This window comes from Cryptotermes secundus, unplaced genomic scaffold (genome assembly GCF_002891405.2).
Source record: "Cryptotermes secundus unplaced genomic scaffold, Csec_1.0 scaffold50, whole genome shotgun sequence".
In the NCBI taxonomy this organism is placed as follows: Eukaryota; Metazoa; Arthropoda; class Insecta; order Blattodea; family Kalotermitidae; genus Cryptotermes; species Cryptotermes secundus.
Window position 1 is genome coordinate 1910462 of NW_019721758.1, and position 19262 is coordinate 1929723.

The 19262-nt window shown below is 39.1% G+C and overlaps 2 protein-coding genes across 7 annotated transcripts in view; both read right to left on the reverse strand.

Moving 5' to 3' along the window:
* LOC111875595 (transcription factor cwo) overlaps positions 1-6523 on the reverse strand; it is a 53348-nt gene extending 46825 nt beyond the window's left edge. The window contains exon 1 of one of the 3 annotated variants that reach the window (XM_023871948.2): positions 6413-6523. In XM_023871948.2, the coding sequence (XP_023727716.1) occupies positions 6413-6426 (14 nt within the window). In that variant the 5' untranslated portion in view covers positions 6427-6523. Of the gene's footprint in view, positions 1-606; positions 814-6412 lie in introns of those variants that run through there. The other 2 variants (XM_023871947.2, XM_033755880.1) reach the window with 2 other exon arrangements.
* Positions 6524-7607: 1084 nt separating this feature from the next.
* Positions 7608-19262, reverse strand: part of LOC111875597 (calcium homeostasis endoplasmic reticulum protein) — a 44312-nt gene continuing 32657 nt past the window's right edge. For 2 of the 4 annotated variants that reach the window (XM_023871960.2, XM_023871957.2), the window contains one exon: positions 10383-10714. The gene's annotated coding sequence lies outside the window, so the exon portion shown is untranslated. Of the gene's footprint in view, positions 8317-8424; positions 8522-10382; positions 10715-19262 lie in introns of those variants that run through there. The other 2 variants (XR_002844753.2, XM_023871958.2) reach the window with 2 other exon arrangements.

The following is a 19262-nucleotide window of genomic DNA, read 5'->3' on the forward strand; positions in this document are numbered from 1 at the left end:
GAATCTAGTAACCTGGCCTACTCTTCACGTTTATACATTCCACGTGAGTCAGTGGTTTTCATTTAAAATTTTCCTTTAATATATTAACAGGCAGTAGTTCATTATAAACGTTAGGAAGAAGTCGGAGTTAAAACATACGGAGAAGAAACCAATGAACGGCAACAAGAGCAGGCGGAGGGTTTGGAAAGGGGGAGGGGGAGAGGGGAGGAAGACGTACAAAATTCTCTTTAGGCCATTCTTCAGAAGAAATATTTAGGACCTTAAAGACGGTATCCATTATTTTACTACGGCACTTATACACGTAAACATTATACGAGCTGTTTTAAATGGGGCAGAGGGATTTCTTCAAGTGTGTGACTTGCAGCACATGGTACCGCTCTGGTAACCTGTTCTTATCAAAACACTTTACGTGAAACGTGTGTATATATAATTATACTATAAAGCACCTCAACATAAGTGGAATTTTAGTAAAATAACTTAGTACATTACAGCCTGCATTTTAGAACCTTTTGATTTCCAACTAAATTCACGATACGTAAAAATACCCACGAATGGGTGGCTACTAATGCATAATGATATAAAATGCATATTAATCTTAGCTCGCACCTTTCGAACTTCACATGCTGATGCACAGATGACGAATCTTCCCAAACTGCCGACGATTCCATCATTGTTCTGTCTGTAGATGAACATTAGACAATATTTCACTTATCCAAATATCCGATTATATGTGTTTAACTTCCAGACTGGGCCACTGTAAATCAACAAAAGTCACTAAACCAAGAACTAACGCGGCCACAACAGCCGCTGTTCCGCAAATGAGCAGTCGGTTGTTTCCACGCCTCGCCACACGTGCCGATGCTCAATGACGTCATGCAGTCACACGATCGCCATGTGCCCCCGCTCTGGGGTCACGTGGAAATCAACGAGACCTACTGCTGCAGTAACAAATGAATGTCGACACGCGCAGCAAGACTTAATAGGTAGAGATTCATTATTTGCAATCTTATAAGAAAAGAACACACGAATAAAGTATGTGTATGTTGTATTACCTTCTTCCAAGAATAAGCAGTGACAATAGCACTTCGGATTATCATTTAACCGTTGCTCGAGGAATTCTACACAAGAGCCAATGATTAGCCCGTATTAATTAATGTCTGTCATGTAGAACATCCGAATTAACCAGGATCTATTTATGAATATTTATTACCGCGTATGGTGTAAAACGATTTAAAGTAGGCAAGATTTACCAGTGAAATACACTGGAGAAAAGACAGCTACTGTATTTTATTTGGTAACATTTAACACTTTTTGAACATTTCAAATAATCAAGCTTATTAACATGGGTATCAGCAGTAGGACAAGTCAAATATCTGCCCCTACCTGAACTTCTGAAAAGTTAAAATTGAAAAAAGAAGGGACTGTACCAAATAATAATTCCAAAAATGAATTATCAAAAAATTTACTCTTCTACGTCCCTTCGTGAAAAAGAATATTTGCGGCGCCCGTGCTTATTAGTGTAGACAAACCTATAGGAAAGTTTTCCGTCTTTTACTTCCAAACAAAACAAAACTACAAACTCCTTGGCTTTAGTCCGCAAGCGAACTATACCGACCAAGAGACCGCCGCTTGTCGGCGAAGTTAGTGCCAACTTTAGTGGATAAAGGGTGTCACGTGGCCAGCGCAACGAATCCCCACGGCCGTTAATTTCGGTTTCCTAGACCGGAGCCGCTATATGAAATAGCTCCTCACTTATCCTCACGAGGCTCAGTGGACCCCGTTCCAGACACACTACTTCTCAGGAAATCTGGTAGCGCCAGGAATCGAACCCGGGACCTCTGGATCTGTAGCCCGGAACTCTGACCACTAGAGCACAGAGCTTCCAAGCAAAGTAAAATTCGCTGATTTCCAAGCACATATGGGAATTCGTTTTAGACATAATCAGCACTACGTACTTCTTACAGAAACATATTTTGTAAATGCACAAACAATTTTTGTTTGGAAAACCTAAGCGAAAATGCCACATGTGATATATAGACTATAGATGGGACTATCTACGAGCATATTCTGTCTCTCATAAAAATTCTATAAAAGTTCGCGTATCCACGACTGTTTCCGCTCAAGAGAACAAGGAGCGAATGCATGGGAATGCTAGCCATATTCATTTTAATTATTATTTTAAATGCACAGGCAGCTGTATTATGGTATCTAATATTTAATCCTTCTTGTAATATTTAGTTTAATAAGAATTGGCGCGAACGTCGTGCAGTTATAGACCACTTCACATTCGCACCTACCGTCAATAATACAAACTTGTCTGCACATATGAACTTCTTATGTGTATGCGACACCAGCGTTACCTAATGTAGCGTCCTGAAATTTTGCGTTATTTATAGATTTCCGAAAAAAAAGCAGAATTTTTATAGAATGTAAAACAAAACAGCGGAAACAGGAAATGTGTTTATATTTTATTTTCAAATTAATGGCTATAGCTGATGAATCAGCATATGAAATTCTGTATGGTGATAGCTCTAAAACAACCTGCAGATTATTATTGTGTTATATGAATCAGTTTTAAGTATATTAAGAATTAAGAAAATCACGACGCCGTGTTTCGAAACTCCAAGGCTAGGTCTATATATTAGCAATGTTCTATAGTAAATATTATGCATATAAATGGATTTCCAATTTGACATGAGGCCTATTATGAATGTATAAGTCATACTGCTTTCCTTGGCATCAATATGCAGATTTAAGAATTTTGAGAGTAGTGGGCATCGAGAGTTCTTTACAGGACAACTTGTTAAGTCTAGCCTAATCCGCAGCCTCGTCAAGGATATTAAATATGATAATCGTGCCCTTCCAAGAATTTTATCAAATAATAAGACGTAGAACATCATGATTGCAAAATAAATTGTTTACGTCTAGCAGCAAAACGTTCTCTTTATCTCTGGTAGCCAGATTTCCACATTCAAGTGGATACTTACCACTTACCTGTACACTTCCACATTGAAAGTTGCATACAATGTGCACGAGATAAGCAATCACAGATAGGAGATCGAAATTTCGTCTTTAAAATGTTAGAATATTGAAACTCAAATATAGGGCACTTGAGGAAATTTTTAAAATTTTATCAAGGCCTTTAATATTTAAAAGCGTCGATTCCATGCTGTGATGTTTTGGACGATATCACAAAATATAGGGAGACTGCCTGATAAACTTCCACAAATCTTTCGGCGACTCAGGCGGAAAAACCGCACCACGGGACTGTCAGAATAAATAGCCGCTGTCCTAAAAGTCGCTTTACCGAGACGGAGAAGTGTTTAACTATGATTTGTTTCATTTTCGTTGAGATATATTTATTTGCAACATGTAATGCGGTGGTTACACTAGCACTTACTTCCATCAGCCTTCGTGTTATTAGTATATTAATTTTGTATTCCTTTCAAATATCCCCCTCCGGAAGGTGAGTAGAGTCTCGCTAAAACGACGATTAGGACATTCTGTATTCTTGCTTCTGTGAGTAAGCTAAACTAGGTCTACCCGCAGCTAGGGCCTCAAGGAAAATTTTTCGAAATTATATTCCAGGTGGACATCTTACATGTTTGCGTTGCTACATTTTATTCTGTTCTGCAGTCTGGCGCATGCTGAAACACGTGACTGTAATACAAGTGGGCGTCTCCGTCACAGTGATATGATGGTAAAGGGCGAAATGGCTGCACGTGGATCACGCGTATAGGTTTATGCGGAAACTCGGTGTAACTATGCAGCACATTAAAGTTCTATCTTCTGCGTCATAATGCCATGCAATCCATTGCCTATCTTATTGAAGACGAAGGCAAAATGTTCTTCAATAAAGGTCGTTGACCTTCAACTGACAGAACTCTTCATAACCATCACGGCGAGAACCTCAAATCCTACATGTAATAAATTATGAAGTTCGTCCTTGCACGTACCATTAGCGGCATTTCAATAGCATGCCCGCCATTTTAAGCCTCAATGCAGATACTGTCAGAGTCTGTGGGTATCGATGGAATTTGAAGTGGATTAATGTCTAAAATACTCGGCCACTAATATACGACAGGGTTGTTATATAACGGTACTTATAACAAATAAACAAAACTCCGTGGTTTTAGTCCGCAAGCGAACTATACCGACGAAGCGACCGCCGCTTGTCGGCGAAGTTAGTGCCAACTTTAGCGGATAATGTCAACGCAACGAATCCCCACGGCCGTTAATTTCGGTTTTTAGACCGGATCCGCCATTTCCTTGAAACAGTTCCTCAATTATCCTCGCGAGGCTGCGTGGCCCCCGTTCCAGACCCACTACTTCTCAGAAAATCTGGTAGCGCCGGGAATCGAACCCGGACCTCTGAATGCGTAGCCAGGGACTCTTGACTACTAGACCACAGAGGCGGTCCTTATGGGGCCTAAGTCAATATCGTCAATACTGAGAACGATACTGTCACATAGTATGTGTGACTATAGATGGGGTTTGGACTGATGAATGGAATTAGTGACCACTTTAACATACGACTCGAAAATTCATGTAATTACAGCGCCATCTCTAATTTCCACAATTCACCACAGCACCTGCTAAGCCTTTTCCAGTCTCCTGTGTCCTCAACAGCCGTTCGCTGGCAACGGTTTATAACAGTGAGGATTTCCTTAGCTTCATGTGCTGAATTCCTCTCTTCACAGACTCCTGTACAGAACTAAGCTCTAACCTTGTCCTTGCTTATAACATCTCGGCACAGACCACATAGAAAACACAGCTATTCTACTGTTGCATTTGTGTTTTGCTGTGGGAATGTGCTTACTGAGCTGCTGTCCAGAAATGGCCCTACAATATATTTTAATGCTTGTATGTATTTTGGCTTCATATGAAATTATCTCCCATACCCCTTGGGATTCCATGGATGGGGAGGTGGGAGGTTGCATACAGAACCACTGGTTTAGATTATAGTACATATAAATTACTAGTAATAAATTGTGTATAGCTAGACCTAAATATCTTGATGTATTCATGGGTTCTTTTATGATACTATTTCAATTTCAGGGATTATTTAGCATGACATAAATTTACCATTAATGATGAAAAGGCAAGAACTTGAAAGTACTATCTCTGCATATGGCTGGAGGGATGAACAAGAACCAATAAATCCTTAGTTATGATAACTGGCAGCTGCTTCAACATGCGAGCTGGATAGGTCCATAATCTAAGTCCAGTGCTTCACTGCTGTTACGAGTACCGTGCTATACAGTTGTCAGCATACACATGATCTGCTAATACATGTACAGGTATGTTCTCTTACCATTACTGTCACAAAAGTTTGTTCATCTAGAATATGTATGGAAACAAACATTTTCTTTGTTTATGAATGAAGCATGGAAAGTATAATATTTACACATATATTAATCTGCTATGACACGAAATTCCTGCCTTCTGCCTATCCGTTAGAGATAGCTAACCTTCATCACTGTGACTGAGTGAATAAGGTTAGCTCTAATGGACCTGCCAGAGTAGGTGCCTTACACTCTTTCACCTGAGGATGGAATCAGATCCAGTTTCTCAAATGTTGTGTTCTTTAAGATACCAGGTAATGCACAAGTCCACAAACTCAGTAATCCTGCGTGTTATTCATTACAAACAGAACGTTTCAAAACTGACCTGAAGAAAAGGCTTCCTTACATTTCTGCACTACTCAGTATTCAGTATATGAATAGGTCTGGAACTCATCTTGTAAAGCTGACTTGTTGCTATAACAAAGTACAGTGTAGAACAAAGAGAAATGTAATTCAAACTGTCAGCTCATTTTGGTACTGTTGAAACCTCAGGCAGGAATTAGTAAAATTATAGCAAGCAAATCTCTCAAATAAAATGTGGCAAAATATTGAAGATGGGTAATTTACTACATTTGTAGTTCATTTAACGCAGCTGTCAATAACTCAGACTATATAGCGTCCAAAGACAGACGAATAATGAATTGGAAAGGATGTATAACATTGGCCTCATAGACTAATGAAAGATTTTCCTGGAGGGACTGAGAAAAACCATGAAAAACGTGGTCAGTTGTCAGTGTTCCAGTCAAGATGCGAACCCGATACCTCTCAATACAAGTAAGAAGATCTACTGCTTGAGCCAAAATGCTTGGTAAGATGGTTAATAGTATACATGTATAACTGGATCTTAGAGAGATAGGATGGGGTGATATGGGCTGGATTGATCTGGCTCAGGATAGGGACCAATGAAGGGCTCTTGTGAAAACGGTAATGAACCTTCAACTTCCACAAAATGCGACTCAACCCCTTATCTATTGGTTACTCAAGGGTAAACTCACAGGGGTGTGAAACTGACAATTCTTCTCATCTAGAACTGAAGTTAAGAATGGCGGAGCTATATTTTTACTCACCCATTTGTCTTCATGGCACAGCCCAAAAGATGGCCTTGCTACAGTCATGGCTGATCTTGGTCACTTGCAGAAGCTGGTGTTAAGCATCACTGGGTCTCAGTACTGCCTTTGGGGCTGTTCTTAAGGTTCTGTTTGATCCCTGTCATTTGGTTGGAGATTCCAAGGTCAGGAATGTGATTGGGTAGTGGTCTGAACATAGGTCATTCCAAAGTCCTTGCCCAGATAATGACATCTGACTGTTTTCCAGATGGGTCATGATAAGATGATTGCTTCTTGGGCTTCCCATATAGAGAAATTTTATCATGTGAATACTGGCTACCGACTTGGCCTATAACCCTTCAGCCTGGAATACAAACAGGTCCAGGATGACTTGCAGTCATGAAGTGACACCACAATGCTATCCACCTCACTTACTGTTCATATCATGGCACTCCAGGCAGAAATTCTTTTGATTCTATCCCATGCTACAGAGTGTATAGGAAGGGCCTGTACAGGTGAACACACTTGCACATGCTCAGATAGCAAGGCAGCCCTGTGGGCCCTTAAGAAATCAAAGGTGATGTCAAAACTGTCTGTGAAAGTCAACAGACACAGTATGCATTTACTGTCTGAATTCCACTATGATCAGAGACTCAGGGGAGAATAACCTTCTTCCAAAAACACAGAGAAGAACTAAGTAGTTCATTCCCTGATCTTGAAGCAGCAGTTTCAATCTTACCATCTGGTTGGTAGGTTAAAGGTTAGGGAGTGGTTGAGGGAGAATCATTCTGACACTAGGCTATCACACTAGGTATGTGGCAGTTAAAATTCTTCATCAAAGGGACTTTGGATAACCTTAACAGGGATGTGAAACACAGTAGGCTGATAACAGGGATACTAAGGGGCCATTGCACATTTAGATGGCACCTACATATAATGGGCCTCTTGGGAAGCGCCATGTACAGTAAATGTGGACAGAAGGAAGACTCCTGCTGGTACATACTTCATCAATCTGAATATAAGGAGGACCTTTGGCTCTGCATGGTTGAAGCCAAAAGACCTCAAGAAAACATCCAGCAAAATGGTCAGAGCTCCTTGAAAGGCCCTAGCAATGTCAGGGGTCACAAGAGAGTTGCCTAAGTCTTTGGGGTGATGAGAAGTTGACCAATATCAACTAAATTAGATTCATAAATGTCAGGCATAAAGCATTGTCTGGTATTAGACATCTGACCGGACTGAAGGGAAGATGATGCTGAACCACATAAACAGCAATGAATTAAGTTCTGAGTTGTGTTTATCAATTAAAGTTGTACAGCAATACATCTAAGCATGAATTCTGCTGGGGCAGGTCAAGTTTGAATTGAAAAATTGAAATTGATTAAGGTGCAATATACAATAATTAAAACTAATAAAATGCACAACCAATCAAGATTTTTCAATTTAAAGAACCTATTATACATATATAAATTACTTAATTTCTTCCATTCTCAGCTTCCAGACTTTAAGTTTATGCTGTGCCTCCACTGATGACCACACTTCACAGTTTATAATTTCATCTTCAAATGAGTGTTGTATCCACAAATGGAACCTCTTCAAATCAAGTGACTAACTTAAAAAAAGATGGAAAGTACGAACTTATGTTCAATGCAATATACTCAGTGTATCATCAGTCTTGTAAAAGACATAACCCGGTATCTTAAAAGTAACATATATACACACACTGGCACTTCCTTCACAAGGTAACACTGCAATTATGCAATATCTCTTATACAAAGTAGTGTCATTCACATAACTTTAAATTTTCTAATCTATTTTCTTCTTCATAATTTCTTATGGAGCAACATCTTAATATGGTGATACCCAATTCTTCACAACTATTACCCAACTTGGGTAATATGAACTTGCAGTCCTGTATCTGTTAGTTGCTGAAAGAAAAAAAAAACGTGAATTGGTTTCAAGGGAAATCTGTTTCTTCTTTGTTATGTTTTAGGCCAATGGTTTATCATGAATAGGAACTACATAAGAAAACTCACTGCTTTTTAGAATATCATAATATTTCTGTATTTGAAATCACTGGATAACTGTGGTTTATGTTAACTCCACTAAGACAGCAATATAAATGATATTTACCTGCAAATAAACAACAGCATGGATTATAATTTAAACTAAAAAATAACAAATCAATGCACAGTAGTAGTAGCAGTTAGTGGTGGTGTTGGTAACACCATGATTGCCACTATATCAGCACTTACTGTAGCATTTTAACTTTATATCTTGATTTATAAAAAGGAAACTAGACAGAAAGATTTTACAAAAAATATGGACTACAGGTTACCTTCAATTTATAGACTTAGCAGAGTACAACAGGATTTGAATTTTACATGCTTACAATTGATGGTTATATCTACAAATTCATTATGCAAAATGAAATTCTGATGCACAAATACTGAGTGTCAGGGCACCATGATGCCTATAATTTTCAAGACGGCACTTATCATTTTCTTCCTATTATATTACAAGTCCATGAGAAAAGATAATAGGCAAATGAATTCCTTTCTTCCTTTCCTATCTTTATCTCCTTCCTTCCACTCCCTTACTGCATTCCTATTCCCTTTATGAGGTCTGTCCAAAAAGTATCCAACTATATTAATTTTCCCAAGGTAAGTAATGGTGAAAGGGTGGGGAAACTGAGCATTGTGGTAGAAGGGATTTTCATGCATATGCGTGATTTCTTGCTGCCTCACAACACCGCCAGATGTGTCTGTTGCTGCCAGATAGTGAAGTGGTGTAACACATGTTCGTTGCATTCTCATTTTGCTCAAGATGACAGAACGCTTGGAGCAGTGATACTGCATCAAGTTGTTAGAAACTTGGGGATACCCAGGCAGAAATACACAAAATTCAGCAGGCTTTAGGCAATCACACAATGGGGGTCACTCAAATTAAAGAGTAGTTCCACCGCTTTAAAGATGGCCGCATGTCAGTGGAGAGTGACCAGCGTTCCAGGCGTCTGTCAATGAGCTGAAATGCTGATGTTATTGACAAAGTGCAGACACTGATCATGGAGGACTGTTATTTGACAGTCTGGGAAACTGCTGATGAGGTTGGGATCATCAGAAGTTCCACAAACATGATTTTAACTGAGGATTTGGGCATGCAAAGAGTGGCTGCAAAATTTGTGCCCAAGCTGCTTTTGCCAGAGCAGCAACACTTCTGCCTTGAAGTTGCGCAGGACATGCTGCAGTGCGTCAACAGGGATCCTGAGTTCCTGAAGACTGTGATCACTGGTGACGAGTCGTGGGTGTGGGGATATGACATGGAAACTAAGGTCCAGTTGTTACAATGGAAGCATACAACATCCCCGAGGCCCAAAAAAGCACAAAAGGTTTGGAACAATGTGAAGGTGATACTGTTTTTTCGAATACTGAGGTGTTATGCATCATGAGCATGCACCACTAGGCCAAACTGTCAATAAGGAGTACTACCAAGAAGTCCTCCTTCATCTTCACGATGCAGATCAGCACAAGAGACTAGAGTTGTGGGACACCCTCTATCGGCTGAAGTTGTCATTACATATACATTAGCAAAAACAATGGACAACCTTTCTACTGTCAGCCAGAACTAATACATGGAACAAACTGATCATTTCTATTATAAATGGTTTATATTAAGTAAACAATATGAGGGGATACTGAATAGTCATTCTACACAGCCTTGTAGCTATGCACCTGCACATACATGAAACTGCAATGCAACTCGATTTGGACCCTTTTCTTTGGCAGTCATCCACTGCAATGGTATCTATGCAAAAAGTTAATGGGTTCACAGGAGGTTATATGACAATTATAATGTGCAGATGGTAACATAAAATGCCAGTAGCACAAACTTCCTTCTTGAACTTCGTGGGTGCTAAGAGTCTGATCAGAAAGTTTATTTACTTCTGTACTTAAAAAGTATGAGGCACCTATTTTATCATAAAACAACAAATAAATAAAGGCTTTAAGTTATATATATTTATTTTCTTTTTCCCCATACATTTTAAATGTATCCAACTGAGTCTTCCTCCACAGAAGACTACTGCAGGTGTAAAAATCATGAATACAATAAGCTGAGCTGCTGATGACCTACAACTGAAGGAGTCCAGAAAGTTGTACTTAACATTACTTTAAACATTTTTAGTTACAAAATTTCATTCTACATCCAAAAGAAAGCTCTACCATCTAACTGAAAGGAAAAACACCTGGTGAGGTAATGTTTTTTCCATGTGTGTCTATGGCACCTTAGTCTCGTAAGTGCTCTTTCATGTCTTCCCTTAATTTTAATCTGAAAAATATAGGTTGTAGATTAAAACATTGAAGAAAAACATGTAATAAGGTAATAAAATGTGACAAAACAGTGCTATAAATAAAACATACAAATAAGTGAACATTCTATAATATTTGTCTTAAGATAGCTTTCTCTGATGGTGTAAATATGAAACAGATTTCATACATGTTCTTGGGCTTTAGTCATGTCACTTTCTTAATTGTATTCAATGTTTTAGTGAAAATTACAACTGTTCTCTTCAAGGTGAATAGTCTGTGGATTAGTATGTACAGGGTGGGGCGCAGAAAATTCCTTTTTGTGAAGACGCATTGTGAAGGGAGGGGAGGTCGCAGAAAAGTGGGGATAGGCTCGGCGAACGCAGCAGTCGCAGAAATTTCTGTCTAATACCCCTCAGTAGGAAACATGAGGCGGACAAGTGAGCAGTGTGCATTTGCTGTCAAAGCCTATTTTTCAAACAACCATTCCTACGTGGCGGTGCAGCGTGCGTTCCATACTCACTTCGGAATTAAGCCCAGAGGTCCAGTTCTCGACCGGAAATCGATTGTTTTGTGGGTAGAGAACTTTAGGACAACCGGGAGTGTGGTGAAAAAATAATGAGGACGACAACAGACCGTTATGACGCCAGAATATGTGGAGGCAGTTTGACAGTCGATTTTGAGATCTCCAAGACGCTCTGCTCGCAAACATGCAGTCGCCCTAGACATACCCAATCATTCAATGTGCTGAATTCTTCATGAATATCTTCATTTCCATCCCTATAAGATAGTTGTTGTGCAAGAATTGTCACCACGTGATTTCCAGAACTGAATAATGGCGTGTGAAACGTTATTGGAAACTTTACCCCCTGACACACTTGTTTTCTTTAGTGATGAGGCACATTTTCACCTATCCGGATATGTCAACAAGCAGAATATGCACTATTGGAGTGGTAACAATCCCAGAGAGCTCCATGAAGGGCCACTTCACAGTGATAAAGTGACAGTATGGTGTGTGTTGTCGAGAGTTGGAGTTATTGGCCCTTACTTTTTCGAAGAAGACAATCATGCAGTTACTGTCAAGTCACAGCGGTATGTGGACATGATTAAAAACTTTTTTTTTGAACCAGCTCTTGAAGAAATGCATCTAGGAAATGCCTGGTTCCACGGCCCACACAGCCCGAGCTTCGATGACAGTTTTGAGGGCTAAGTTCCCCGGATGGCTCATCTCGCTTCGAGGTGACATCCCGTGGGCAGCGCACTCACCTGATCTAACGCCCTGTGATTTTTTTATGGGAATGCCTCAAGGCAGAGGTTTTTAAACATTGCCCCACAAACCTGTTTCAGCTGAAGAATGTTATTCGGCAGGATGTAGCCCAAATTCCAGTGCACGTGTTGGAACACGCAGAGGGGAACTTCAGAAAACGGTTGCATCATTGCATAAAGAACCTTCAAGATATTTTGTTTAAAACTTTAAAGTATGTTCTTTCATTAGCTAATCATAAATTTTGTCTATCGGCAATAAGTTTTCTTTTATTCACCTTCAAAAAATGGAAGTTTCTGCACCCCACCCTGTACATGTCTGGAAGGGTATCAGGTGGTGGTGATCATGGTCTGTGCTTATTTAGTGTCCATACACAAATACTATCATCACAGGTGTATTCTGGATGATGGCAGATGCCCACTTGCAGACATCTATCAATATTGGCCTACAGATTGTTCTACATATTCAAACTGAAAATGACAACTGTTAATGTTCACTGTAGTTAGAAGTATTATCACATACCAGTCACAGTCTGCAAAAACCCCAAATCAGTAATTTACAAATTCTGACATACTAAAACTAAGTTGACAAGGCAAAAAGGACAACTGTCAGCAAACAACTCTAGTTAGCTGGCCGCTCACTTCCATCTTGTGCCAAGGTCAAGAATGGTGGAGCTATACCTCCGCTCCTCATATCCCATCATGGCATAGTACAATTAAGCACAGGGACAACTTTACCTTTCTGTAACTAATTTAAACCAATTTCAATTAACAGCACTTGTTTTAATGTGAACTGCTTGCTCGTTGATTGAGAGAGGCAGGGAGAAGGGGTTCTAAGGTACTGTGTGGGAGGTAGTCAACCTAAATGTGTTATTCAAAAGTACATATGACTGGAAAGGAATATGGCAGACAGCAGGGAAAGTTAATACTATGAAAGTTTACATGACAATAATGAGATTTTCCCACTGTTACACTAGTTACATTTCAATTAAGATTACATCTACATTAATGCAGAGCTATAAAATCAGGCTGGGGGAAGCTTCATTTAATTATTATTGAAAATTGAGATTTCTGCAATATTCACATGTATAAGGAAAACCACTGCTGACTGTCTGTTGCTCTTTGTGTGTGCTCAAAGATCACTGTTAATTTCTCATTATAAAGGTTAGCAAATGTATGCACAATGTAAAAATTCCTGTTTACTCTTCAAAACTGTACTGCTTACAGAAAAAAATGTATTGAGCATAAAATGTGTGTTTTGCTTGTCTCTATAATTCTGTTTAAAATACCTTTCACTCCAATAAATATTTAAAGAGTTATGTTTTATATATATGCAGAAATGTGGGTTTGTCTTTCATGTGAAATGTTCTATATTTCTGTCCAGTTTTAACCAAAATTAGAATGTTTTGACAAATCTTAGTAAACTTCCCATTATGAACTTAACTTCATTAACTTCCCATTAACTTCATGAAAATCTGTTAAGTGGTTCTTGATTTGTTTCATGCATACTGACACTAGGAAGAAGTATTTTAATAGGTGCTCTGCAAATTTGTGAATGGACAAAAATGTAATGCTCAGCTAGGTAGGTCATATGAATGCACCATTATAATTTTGCAATCCATGACCAATAAAATTAATGAGATACACATCTTAGAATATATGAAACAGAATAGCTAGTGAACACAATAGCACTCACATGGAAGCAAGTAAAGTGATTAACTGTTAACCTCGATGACGGAAACACTGATCCTACCTAATGTATCAAACAATCAGGAAACCCATTCTGTGCTCATTTTATTGACTGTATAGATGGTTTTGCCTTGTTTCTTTAAATGAAGGAATGTAACTACAGTCATCTGTTGTGTCTATTTATTTATCTATATACAGTTTATTTAACATCATTATCAGCATCTCAGATTTCAGTCTCAAATGACAAAATATCACATTTACTTGCATAATTTATGCACTTTTTTACCCCCTCAAAATATGTCTGAATGTACACACTGAGATGAAAATGCCCCTTGATAAAATTTTGACCGATATAATTTTTGCAGAGACTGTAATTAAAGTTCAATGTGACATGGCAGCATGGTATGGATATCAGTGCCTACAGACTCCACCACTTAACCCCGATGTACAGTGGGATACCAATGTCCTCTAATAAAATTCTGACCAATGGAAAACTGTTTTGGTAAGTGCAATTAAAGCTGAACATGTTACAGCTACACAGATATACATAACTGCCTATATGGACTTCACTCTGTGATGTGCTGTTAACACTGAGATGAACATACCTATTTACAATGTTCTGAGCAAAGGATAATTTTCATGGACAATGTGATAAAAGTTCTAAATAATGTTGTCATAGTGAATCGCATTATTTTAAAAAATTATGCACCAGTCAAAATTTTTTGAAGGGCAAAAATATAGTATATTTTTTCTGAAAATTCTTCTCTAAAAGTAGCAGCATGTAAATTATTCAAGAAAAAATGGTAAGCAGCAAAAAATAATTCGAAAGGTCGTGAAGGGAAACAGTCATGATCTAGCTTCAGGTATTATCCCAGCATCTGCCCAAAGGATTCAGGAAAACCACGAAAATCTTCAGCATGCATATCCAGTCTCCAGGTCTAGATTTGTACAATATGAAATATAATCACAGCAAATATGAAGCTGGCATGCTACCCACTTGACTGCAATCTACACCTACTTAGTCATCCTGACAACAATCCAACTCAACTTACATTGGAAAAGTAAATACTGACATTTCAACATGTGACATATAGTGTTCAACCCTGTATTTTCTAACCATAAGTTGATATAACAGGGGAATTAAAAAATGAAGAAAGCAGTCTTCTGGGATTTGGCACCGTGTATATGTGATCTTAACCGACGTTTCGGAGGAGCGTATCGTGATATGTTCTCCGAAACATTGGTTAACACCACATATACACGGTGCCAGATCCCAGAAGACTGCTTTCTTCATAGTCACCGCCGTGAAAGCCTCAAATCTTACAAATTAAAAAATGTTTACTTTTAGAAAGCTAATCCATTAAATGTCAAATCTGTAACATTACCCACCATAAGGTATCAAAATATGCAAATAACTTTATCTCTAAACTGTGAGATAAAAAATAAAAGAATAAAATATTGTGACATGTTGCGCAATGGAGAACCCCTCCCCCCAGCAGTGGCGTGGCAGGTGAGTCAGTGCTCCATCACCCCCCTCAGCGCGGTGACGTTGCCCACCCGCACTGTGACGTGGCACAGCTTCCCGCTGTGACGCGGCACCGCAACACAACGCCGTTGTTGACACGGGCAACAGGCAACAGCGAACGGAATAAAAGCCGGCTGAGCAGCAAGCGAGAGTTAGTGTGTGATCAACAGTTCTCAAGGCAGCAGCCTACGAGTTGAGTTGGAATTTAGCACGCGGCGAGTTACGAGTTAGTGTGTGATAATCAGTGACAGTTTGTGATAACTGAGAATTAATTGGGAGTGTGTGATACAGTGACACTTATATAGCTCCTGTACTGTTAAACGTGTAGACTACTCAGAACAGAGTGAATTGAATACTGCGAATAGGGTTATAAAGTGTAAAACCCCGCAACAGTGTTATAAATAATTGTAGCTGAGACTGGTAGGTTGTTAAATAAACCAATTAACAATCCGAACGGCGTAATCAGTGGCTAAACACGCTACAATATTTATTTTTACCTTAATGTTACATATCGACAAACTGTTGAATTTGTAATAGCTACAGAGTTAATTTATAAAGTGTGTTCACATGAATAAACTATAAATCACATCTCGGAATAAAGGAGCACCTTTAACTGTATGTTGAAAAAATCTGTGCAAAGACAATGCACTTAGTTTCTCATACACGAGTGCCATTTGTTCTGTTACCATGGAAACAAAATTTATTTCTGCCAGGTAGATCATTTTTGGTTGCTGAACACTGAAATTATAGGATTTCGAAAGCGCAGACCCAGATGGGATTTGGAGAAGTCATATGCTCAAAGACAAAGCGTGCAAGAGACCCTAGAAGAGAAACTCGGTGCAATTGAAGGTGAAAGCGGAAATGCTGAAGCGCAGTGGAACGATATAAAAGAATGCATGTTAGATACTATCAGTGATTTGGTAGGTAAAGTTGAGAAGATAGCAAGAAAACCATGGGTTACACAGGAGATGATGAGTAAAATGGAGGAGCGAAGGAAATGGAAGAATGTCAACAATGAAGAAGGCAGGAGGAAATACAGGAGACTGAGGAATGAATTGAAAAGAGCCACGGACAGGGCCAAAAAGGAATATCTTGAGAAGATATGTAATGAGATTATGGAATTTCAAAGAACAGGCCGTTATGATTTGATGTACATGAAGACAAAAGAACTAGGATGGAAAGAGAATCATGGGATTCAAAATGTTGGCATCGAAGACTCCCAGGGGAATAGAATAGTAGATCAGAGGCAAGTGCTGAAAATTTGGGAAAATTATATTTCAGAACTATATGATCGACCTAATCGGCCAGAAACCTTAGAAGTTGAACCGGAAGAAGAAGTAGATACAGACGAGAAAGGACCATATATTTTACAAAGTGAGGTGGAAAAAGCTATCAAGGAAATGAGGAAGGGAAAGGCTACAGGAGATGATGATGTACCTGGAGATGTGCTCAAGTTACTGGGAGAAGGTGGTTTGAAAACACTGACAAAACTAATGAACACCATATATGAAAGTGGAGAGTGGCCCAAGGACTTTACAGAAGTTACAATGATTGCCTTAAAGAAAAAGACAAAAGCTACAAAATGCAGCGACCATCGCACAATAAGTCTTATTGCACATACAGCAAAGATAATAGCAAAGATACTTAAAAGAAGAATTGAAAGGAAAATAGAGGATGTACTTGGAGAAGATCAGTTTGGATTTAGAAGAGGAAAAGGAACCAGGGATGCAATTGGGATGATGAGAATTATAGCGGAACGAACTTTGGAGATAGATGAAGAACTGTGTGTTTGCTTCATAGACTGGCAGAAGGCATTTGACCGGGTAAACTGGACCAAATTAATGCAGATCCTGAAAGAAACAGGTATCGATTGGCATGAAAGAAGATTGATTAGCAAATTGTACATGGATCAGAAAGTTAGAGTACGACTGGACAGGGGGGAGACAGGAAGTGTGCAGATTGGAAGAGGAGTTCGACAAGGATGCTGTTTATCACCAATTCTGTTCAACTTGTACAGCGAATGCCTTACCAAGGAAGCTCTGGATGGGCTCGGTGACTTCAAAGTAGGAGGGCAAATTATTCAAACTGTGAAATATGCAGATGACCTTGTGTTAATGGCTAAGGAAGAAACTGTGCTACAGGGCATGATTGATAGACTAATTGAAATTGGAAGGTGCTATGGCATGGAAATGAATGTGGAGAAAACAAAAGTAATGAAAATTTCGAGACAACCAACCCCAGTCACAATAAAGATAGACCAAAAACAAGTGGAGAATGTGAAATGTTTTAAATATTTGGGTAGCTTGTTAACAGATGATGGAAGGTGTACTTGTGAAATTAAATCCAGGATTGCCATGGCAAAAGCTGCATTTAGCAAGAAGAAGAATCTTTTTACCAGCAAATTGGACTTAAATTTGAGGAAGAAACTAGTGAAATGCTACATTTGGAGCATAGCTCTGTATGGGGCTGAAACATGGACACTTAGGGCAGTAGATCAGAAACATCTGGAAAGTTTCGAAATGTGGTGTTGGAGAAGAATGGAGAAGATCAGTTGGACCGATTATGTGAGAAATGAAGAAGTGTTAATTAGAGTCAGTGAGCAGAGGAATATCCTACATGAAATAAGAAAACGGAAGGCTAATTGGATTGGTCATGTTTTACGCAGAAACTGCCTTCTAAAAGAAGCTATCGAAGGAAAGATAGATGGGCGGATAGAAGTGACAAGAAGACGAGGAAGAAGACGTAAGAAGATGCTGGATGACCTTGGGGACAGAAGAGGATACTGTCATTTGAAGGAGAAAGCTCTAGATCGCATTAAGTGGAGGAATTGTTTTGAAAGAGACTGTGGACCTGTCGTCTTGACAGATTACTGATGATGATGATGAACACTGAACAACTGATGATAAATCTGGTTTTGAGAAAACTGCATTTCACTTTTGGGATCCCAGTGTGTGTGCCGTCATTCTACTGAAGATCACACCTATGCAGTTTTACGAGGTGGTACGGGAAAGTTCCAAGACTGTTACTGTTGTAACTGCCTAGGTGAAAGTAGATGAGAGGGAAGGCCAAGGTCACACTTCCGCAAGCCTACTGCATAAGTCTGCCACGTGACAGTGTGCTGTGAATATGTATTGTTTCTACATGAGTGCTTTTTCGACTTCATGTTTCATTTTGTCTGTGACGGATGGCTAAGTCGAGCAACGTGTCTGCACCAAGTTTTGCATTAAGCTTGGTAAATCTGCTACCAAAACCTGTGAAATGATTCGTGAGGCTGTTGTAGAACATTCTTTAAGCCGGATAGCGGTTTTTGAATGGCATTCACATTTCAAGGCCAGGTGAGTGTCAGTTGATGATGACAAATGTTGAGGGTGAACAAGCAACAGCAAAGCAACAGAAAATTCTGAAAAAGTTCGAGAAATAATCAATGAAGAACACTGCCAAACAATCCATAAGCTCGCAGATATTGTTGAGTTCAGTTATGGAGTTTGCCACAACATCTTAACAGAAAATTTGAACTTGCAGTGCACTGGTCCTACATCACAACAACATGCCCAACCTGAAAATCACAGAGTTTGTGACTAACAACAACATGGTTATCGCTCCCCTCCCTCCCTACTCCCTGGACTTTGTCCCCTGTGATTTCGCTTGTTTCTGAAATTGAAAACGAAGCTGAAGGGAAGGCATTTTGAAACAGGGTCTGACATCCTAAAAGAATCGCAATCAGTACTCGACAGCATTAAGGAAAATGATTTCTAGGGTGCTTTTTAAGCACAGAAAAATAAATGGGATTACTGTATACATACCAAGGAAACTATGTTGAAGGAGATGGCAGCCAAAATTTAGTAAGTTAATCATCCAGCATTTCTCGTATTTCTGTATACAGTACCCATAAATTATTGACATGTAATAAAAAACCAACAGAGCCCTTGCTGAGAATATCATCATTTTGTGTTTTCGGGCCCAATCTTTGGAGCGAGAATATTCAGTTGCCATAGTGAGATGCCTATTCCCCCCCTCTCTCTCACACACACGCTGATATTTATAAATTATTATAATTAGTCCATTTACAAAGTAAAAAAAAAAAAAAAAAAAA